General features: G+C 44.3%; 2 protein-coding genes across 2 annotated transcripts in view; both read left to right on the forward strand.

Moving 5' to 3' along the window:
* LOC104498444 (C-type lectin domain family 12 member A-like) overlaps nucleotides 1-621 on the forward strand; it is a 12427-nt gene extending 11806 nt beyond the window's left edge. Inside the window, exon 8 of the mRNA XM_010141823.1 lies at nucleotides 442-621. Within this exon, the coding sequence (XP_010140125.1) occupies nucleotides 442-621 (180 nt within the window). The remainder of the gene's footprint in view (nucleotides 1-441) is intronic.
* Nucleotides 622-779: 158 nt separating this feature from the next.
* On the forward strand, nucleotides 780-7406 carry LOC104498445 (natural killer cells antigen CD94-like). The gene is made up of 6 exons (XM_010141824.1): nucleotides 780-906; nucleotides 3807-3905; nucleotides 5163-5249; nucleotides 5532-5686; nucleotides 6881-6993; nucleotides 7286-7406. Exons 1-6 carry the CDS (start codon nucleotides 780-782, stop codon nucleotides 7404-7406), a joined length of 702 nt encoding a protein of 233 aa, XP_010140126.1.
* Nucleotides 7407-8472: the final 1066 nt, after the last annotated feature.

The raw sequence follows: 8472 nt of genomic DNA on the forward strand, positions 1-8472 counted from the left end.
TCATCATGTCTGGCCAAGTGCTCTGTTGAGACTTGGTCTCTGAAGATGCTTTAGAACTTCAGCTCAGCACTAGAGCTGTAGAGCGCAGAGTTAGAGGTGGGGAGTGAGGATGGATGAGCACAGTGCCTTCTGCGTACAGTGCAAGGGGAGAGGTACTCCATGTAGGCTGGCCCTCCTCTGACACAGGCTGAGTGGTCACGTGAATCCTGCCAGCTCCTGGCCTCCCCATCCTTTCAACTCAGCTTTCCTCCTTCTACCATTGATTTCAGTGATTCCTTGCAAAATAATTACACTTTTCATTTATTTCGTAACAGTGTATGGAAACGCAGCCCATGGCTTTGCAGGCAGCTGTTGTGCTGTATTCGTGCCCTAATACACGAACAGATCTCTTTCACACCGGAACTCGAAGTAACAAGTATTTCTAGAGTGTCTTTCTTTCAGGAGGCAGAAAATCCCGATGTTCGCTCTGTTTACGGGGTCAGATCAGGTGGAGACTTGAATGAAACAGTCTTGGGTTCCAGCCTGAAACCGAGACTCGCCATCTTCACATTCAGGAGGAAAATGCCCGTCTTTGACAGTGTCACTTTGGCTCCTCAACATCCTTTCAGCGTGTTTCCCTGACTATGACACAGTAATCAGAACCAAGCCAGCTTCCTTCGTGGTTTCACCAGACATGCTGAAACGTGAACCCCTCTCACCGCCTCAGCATTGGTCTCACTGCAGGGTGCCCCTACGCCCAACACACGGCTACTGCAGCAAAGGAGTGTGACGAGCTGCAGATGGAGGATGAGGAAGGCTACACCGCTTTAAATTTACGACCCTCATCTTCAATTATTACAGCTAGATATTCGAGCAGCAACAAATGTTCTGCATTTAAGGCTCCAGACAGCTCTGTTACAGTAAACGGTAAGTACAGATGGAAATCAGCTTTTCTCTTTAAATCAGCTCATAACTCAAATTGGAGTGCTTATGTTGATTGTTCTAGTCTCCTTCTGAACTTTCTGGTATATTCTTAGAATAATGTTCATAGAAACTGCAGAAAGAATAATCACAATGGAGTCTTGTGTGCTATTGCTTATGATCACACATGCTATTTTTTCTGTTTATTTATCTTCAAATAGTTTTTCCATTTACTTCAACACGAAAGAAAATTCCACCATCCTATGGATTTTTTTTCTTTTGGTAGGACTCATTTATTACAGCAGGGCACTACAAGAGAGAAAGGCACTACAGTTTTATCAGATCATGGGAGCCTTGGAAACAGAAGTAATTTTCTCAGCTATGGGGAGTAGAAAGGTGCACTGTTTATCTGTCTTAATAGTGAATACAAGCTCTGATAGGAGTGTACACTTTGATTTTGTTTATGCTCAAAGTTTGTCTACAAACAAGCTGAGAGTTAACTAAGGTAGTAGATTGTGCCCATGGAATGCCTGAGACCATGAAACGACGACTTGAGAACAGTTGCTGATGCTCATAAATTCACCATGTGGCTTATGTGTGAAACAGATACCATCAAACTGCTCTTCGCAGTTTGGGTCAAGTAGACAATGACTTGACTAATGTTACTCTGGTGCTGTCTGGAAGAGATCTGTGGCTAGCCATTGAGAATGACCACTTGACAAGGAGGATGGAGGAGAAGCTCTTCGAGAAGCAGCATCCAGAAAAACAAGGATAAAATATTAGGGAATATGGTCTAGGGGCAGAGCTTCCTGGAAAGAAACAGGCTGGAAAGCTCAGAAAACTCTTAAAATAGTTTCCTGATACGCACAGAGAACATGTAAAGCAGATAGTCTTACGAACAAATAGGGTTGGGAGACACCCCTATAGTTCATCTTTTCCAATGTTTTGCTGAAAAGGGCTAGCTCTGAAGGCTGATTAAGTTGCTCAGGACATTGTTCACTTGAATTTTGGAAACCTCCAGGGATAAAGATCTCACAGCCTTCTTCCAGTGCTGAAGGGGGAGATTTTTTTCCTCACACCTAGTTGGAAGTTTCTCTGATGCAACTTGTGACTGTTGTAGGACGTCTTTTCCCTGTGGCTCTCTAGTAGAGTCTGGCTCCATCTAGAGAGCCCTTATAGGCAGTGGAGGACTGAAATTAGGTCTTGCCTTAGCCCTCTCCTCTCTGGACTAAACAGCGTTCAGCCACATCAGCCTCTCTGTAGCTCCCTGACCAACTCAGTGTTCCTCTGCTGGAGTCTGCAGCTAGCGGACATTTCTCTTGAACTGGGAAACCCACTACTGGACATGATACTCCACATGTGGCTTCATGGTTGTCAAGTAGAGTGAAATAATGTCTTCTCTTGACCTTCTGGCTGCACTCTTGTCAGTGCAGCCCAGTGCCGGTCAGCTTTCGCTGCCACAAGGGCACCCTCAAGGACTCACGTTCAGCTTCTCCACCAGGGCCTGGTAAGGACACGGACCTATTGGAACGAGTCCAGTGGAGAGTCTTAAAGATGATCTGAGGAGTACCTTTCCTATGAGCACATGCTGAGAGAGTCGGGAGTGTTCATCCTGGAGAAGAGAAGGCTCTGGGGAGACCTTCTTGTGGCCTTTCAATACTTTAAGGGGGATTACAGGAAAGATGGGGAGACTCTGCTTACCAGGGCCTGTGGTGACAGGACAAGGGGCGATGGCTTTAAAAGGAAAGAGGGTAGATTCAGACTAGATATAAGGAAGAAGTTCTTCCCTGTGGACAAGGTGAGGCACTGAAACAGGTTGCCCAGAAAGGCTGTGGGTGCCCCATTCCTGGCAGTGTGTAAGCCCAGGTTGGGTGGGTCTTTCAGTAACTTGGTCTAGCCAAAGGTCTCTTTGACCACTGCAGGGGGGCTTAGGTCCACATGATTGTTAAAGCTCCTTTCCAACCCAAACCATTCTGTGATTCTGTGATTCTATGACCCTGAAGCATAGCTGCTTTCTAGCCAGTCACTCTCCTACCCATATTGACGCGTGGAATTGTACTGTTACAGGAGCCAGACTTCACATTTGCCTTTGTTGAGATGTTGCACTTTCAGCTTATTCCGAGGATTTTTAGGCCTCTGTAGAAGGAAGCCTACCCCCGTCCAGCATATCAGTGACCACCCCAGTATGGTGTCATCTGCAGTCTCTTCTAATTACCTTAGCTGGCGAGGATTAGCATCATCTCCCTTTGGCTAGGGAAGTTTTCATTGCAAAGTTTACGTGGACTTCTGGACACCTCCAGAAAGTGTTTCTTCTCACCTAACAAAAGGTTAGTCTCTGAGGGGCCTGCTCTGATGCACTGTACTCTGGTAAAATATCTGATGTGCACTCCAGTAAAATATTTGATACTTTTCAATTAACCTCAATGCTCTAGAATAGACATGAAAGAGCATTACTGTCATTTGCAGAGCACTGATTCCCAAAAGGGAAAAAATTCCTCCATATATATATATATATAAAAGAAAATATTGTAATGAGGGGATAGTCAGTTGTAAAACTCAGGAGAACTGTACTCCTGATTAGACATTGAACCACAATGGAAATTCAGAGATAGAGCCTGAAGAAAGACGCACAGTTGAACGTTCAAATATTGCAATCACTTAAAAATGCCAGTCACAGGTTCCAAAATGAGCCAAACCTGGGTGGCATTTTTTCATTTTCAAGGTAGAGAAGTCTTAGAGACTGCTTTATTGTTTCCAGGACTGTGGGAGCTGCAAAATCTCATCTGTGTGCCTGGCTCATGAGAGGACGGTTTACTCTGAAACACCACAGCCTCACTGAACAACTGTTCTCGGTGAGAATGAGAGGTGCTGGTTTTCTTGCTGAATGGGTCTTCTGTTTGTCTCAGGAGCCTCTGCTTCATCTTCCTCGTGGCGGCCAGTGGCCTTTGCTTTCCTCACTTTGTGCCTGGTGCTGCTGACGGGTCTGGTAGCCCTCCTAGCTCTGTGTAAGTATTGTGGAGTACCAAGCTGCTGACATAGGAGGGAATTCCAGATGTACGACTGCTTCTGCTCTCCCTGAAGACTGACCCTGCTCTCCCTGTACCCCAACGGAAATACCATGGCAAGAAGGGCAAACGGTCCAGCTCTCCCACAGAAGTAACTGCGGCTGAGTGTCAACAGTATATCGACACTTAGAGTTACCTTAACCCTAAGGGTTACACTAATCCTAATGTAAGATCTAAACCTAAGTTACCCTAACCTTAAAACTAACTCCTAAGCTAAACCCTAACACTATACCCCTAAACTTAAGCTTAACCTTAATGACACCAACACTAAAGCTACTCTCTAAACATGTTGCTAAGCACCAACAAACCCCCTAAACCTGAAGCCAACACTAATTCTAAACCCAAACCCTAACCCTTACATCTAATACCTAACCTTAATCAGAATGACCCTAAGCCTAAGCCTAACCTCAACCCGAAACCCAAACTTAAACCTAACCCTAACCCATACCCCTAAGTCTTACCCTAAAGCCTAACCCTAGCCTTAACCCTAACTGCTCACCAACCCTAACCCCAACCCTAACCCCTCACCCCAGCCCATTTCTGCAGTCCTTAGTTCCCACAGGCAGAAGCTCCTCCCGGTAGCCCCCACTTTGTCACGGTGCCCCCCCGGTGACTGCTACGGGAACGCGTCACAGGTCCCTCTCGTTCCTGGGTGCAGGCTCTTTGCAGGGAGGGCAATCCCGGCATCGAAGCATTGTGACCAGTGCATTTGCCCAGCCATTACAGCACTTTCCCCAGAAACATTGCAATTGGCAAACAAAGGTGATGCCACATGACGTTTGGAAGGAGAGACAGAGAGTCTGCGGCTTCTTTTTGCCAGGAGGGAAGCAGTTGCAAGTGCCCAGGACCTACAGGGTGGTCCATGGCATCACAGAAATGTTAGCTCAGAGGCAATGCTTCAGGGTTCTAGACCGACACCCACCCTTTCCTCCCCACCATTCAAAGCTGGACTATCACCAGGCCCAGGTAAAATCATCTGGAGCTTTGTCCAGATGACAAAAGGCAGACATGCTCCTGCCTACCCAAGTGACCTCTTCCAGTGCTGCACACCCTCCTGGTGAAGACGATGCAGATGATGTCCACACAATGGCGGCCATACAGATGAAGTAGACAAAGAACAAAACAATGCCAAACCCCACAAATCAAAGGTAGAAATCCTTAAGAACCATCTTTGATGAGCACTTTCTTGCCCTTCAGTTTTTCAGGTTTCCAAGGATGCTGAGGAAGGAAAGAAGCTGCAGGGAATGAGGGAAGCCTTGTGTTTTGAAGGGAAGGAGGAAAATGGTAAATGTGTTTGTTATGTCAACACAAATCACCCCCTTTTCAGAGGCCGTTGACTGAGAGACTACAAAATGACAGGGAAGAGATCTGGCCAGTTAGTGTCTGGTTTAACAGTGGTATTATCTGAGATGCAGATATGTCGACACTAACAAGCAAAACAACTTGTCTCTCACTCCTGAGGAGCTCAGCTCATTCACGGCTACCCTCATTCCCTTCTCAGTCAAGCCAGGAGCTAAAGCCCCTCCACTCCTCGCAGGTCTGTTTAATGTTCTCTCTGGTTTCTAGACACAAACTGTGCCCTCTGCCCAGCCAGCTGGCACAACACCGGAGCTGACAACTGCTTCTACATTTCCAAGCAGAAGAAGACATGGAAGCAAAGCCAGGAGTTCTGTTCCTCAAGAAACTCCACTCTTCTTGTGCTAAAAGACAGAGCAAAAATGGTACGGTCTTAACCTCCTGCGTTCCTTTGTGCCACGGGTTTTAAAATCCGGCAATCTCGCAGGCAGAAAACACTTTGGTCATTTACTGTGCACATATGTATTTTTCTCGAAGTTGGGTGCTGTGACAAATGGTGAAATCACCTACGTGAAGTCTAGAGAGCAGCCGATTCACCACGGTAGTGCCATTTGCACGCTGCAGTGCAAAGTGACGGTAAAAGGCTGTTTTTTGACCTTGTGCTACCCTCACAGAGTGGTGTTAATGATGGCATAAAGGCTAGACAGCAGAAGATTATATTATGATGACTCAAAAAAGTTAAGGGCTTTAATTATTTTAAGGAGTCTTACTAATTGGAGGGTTTTGCTGACTAACGACCAATCTGTAATTTGCTGCCAAGACCAAACTTTCCCTTTTTGTACACACAGAGCTGGGAATTTCTTTTTCAACAGCTATTAAAACACAAAAGCCCAGATATCCTTACTTTTTTCTTTGCTAAAAACTTTAAAAAGGAAACAAGCTTCCCTGGAAATCTCTCTCCTTTTCCCCAGATGGAGGAAGTTTCAGATGGGGGATCTCAACTCTTATTTTAAGGCATAAAGGCTGGCCTTTTGGATTTTTTTTTTTCCGAAGTGAAAATCAGATGGGTAGAGATAAAACAGAAAATGGAGAAATGGCTAATGATTGAGTTTAGCAGCATCCCAAGGTCAGAATCATGGTTAACTCTGCTGGGAGACACCTGAACAGTCCCTGTTCAGTAGTACTTCCACTGGGTGGGATGAATCACTTCTCAGGCTCCACTGGATCTGTTGGCCAGATCTCTGCTGCCTCTGCTTGTGGCTTAAACAGCACGCCCATATCTGTGTCTAAACTGCAGGTACCCAAATGTGGTGGAGATACCCAAAGGCAGACCAGATAAAGCTGCTTATTTGTTTGTTTGTTTTAAAAGCAGTGTTTTTACAAATCCAAGGTATATTTGTCTTGAGGCAATTGAAGAAACAATGGTATTTGAATAATCTTACAATCAGAGCAGCCTGCAAACCCTCATATAAAAGAAGCATGTTTGAGAGTTACAACAGGTCACTCTCCTATTGAGTAAGATTTACCTCCTTTGGTTGCAGAACCCTCATGGCTGGAAGATACAGGAATTTAGATCTACGTTTTTAAACACTGTTGTGATAATTTTCTCATGCTTACAGGTTTCTCTGCCACAGGATTCACAGTTTTACTGGGTTGGATTATCATACATATCTGAAAGGGGCAGCTGGTACTGGGAGGATGGAACCGCCTTTTCAAAGGAAGCGACAAACTGGTAAGACTTCATGACTTAGGACCAGTGTGGTCTATTCAGCGGGACCCAGTAAATTCTACAAGTCGTGTGCCTCCTCTTACTTTCTCATATTTGTCACATGTGCAATGACAAAGGAACATGGAGCTTGATCACATGCACTAGACCCAAAAGGACTATCTAGCACAAATAAAATAGCTCCAAGGGGGAAATAACGTTACATTCCAGTGGCAAATCAGTACGATTACAAATGATCCACATAGAGATCACATGATGTTACCAAGATATCATTAAGCCGTATCTTTTAATTTCATAGGGTTGTGTTCTATGGCAACAGCTTATGTGCCTCCTTTTATGGGGGGTTTATTTATGCCCGTAACTCCTGTTCGACAAAGCAGTTCTGGATCTGTGAGAAAGTGGCTGTTCAGTTCACCTGAAGAAGCACTGCAAGAAGGGATGTGGGATCTGCCACTTTGCGATACCAACTTCAGGAACTGGAAGTTTAAATGTATTTTTATTTTTGTTTATCATGCAGTTTTCTCAGAATGGTGATTCAAATGCACAGGTCATTAGAGAATGGATCTTCCTCTTTGCCTGCATTTTCCCTCCCAGGCTTATAAATGAGACAGAGGAAAAAAACCTACAAAGCTAAATCCTACAAGCCTAGTAAGCAACTTGAAAGAATTGGCCACAGTTAAGCAATGATTCTCGTGTGACTCTCTAGGCTGACAACCACACATTGTCACAGATCTCTGTATTTCTTGAGCTTCAGTCTAACACCTGCCAGTCATAAACCAGTCCAGTTACATCCTTGATAATTTTACTCACTGAATTACTTACTGTACATACTATGTCCACCCATAATCTTCTTCTAGAGCAGTTTGCCTAGGCATGACTTATTTCCTAAATCTGTTTGTCCAGCTCTCCCCCTGTTTGACGTACAGGGATACAGAAAGAACACAAGGCTCTATTTATCTATAAAATTATTTTCTTAAATTCATTAATATTTGTAGAAACAGAAGCACATTTGTGAGAAGACCTCAGTAATCTCTGCATGCAATTTCTGTGAAAAGTAGAGTCATATGTCATGGTTGGATTAAAACATTACCTGAATAACTTGAGTGCTATCATGACATTAATTGCTATGCAAACAGCAGTGACGATAGTAAGTATATGTTCCTTTCAGAGCTACACACAATCTGTACTCACACTGATGCAGAATCCATTGCCACAGATCTTACTTGAGCTCTTGTATTATATCCACACTGTCTGGGAGCTCTGGAGCCGAAGGTGCACATCCTGCATCATGTGTTATTAAAGCACTTGACATACTTCTTGAAAGAAAATGATTCCTTCACTTTTCCGGGTGGAGTTTCATTGCATGAGTTCTTTGAAGTTTTGTATGTCAGCATCTGTTTTGTTTTACATATGCATATATTCCTTGTATATATATACAGCATGTATTTAGGTGTGTACACGTTAATATTTCAAGAGTTTCTTCAA

Source organism: Buceros rhinoceros, unplaced genomic scaffold, assembly GCF_000710305.1.
Source record: "Buceros rhinoceros silvestris isolate BGI_N320 unplaced genomic scaffold, ASM71030v1 scaffold3088, whole genome shotgun sequence".
NCBI classification, from domain to species: domain Eukaryota; kingdom Metazoa; phylum Chordata; class Aves; order Bucerotiformes; family Bucerotidae; genus Buceros; species Buceros rhinoceros.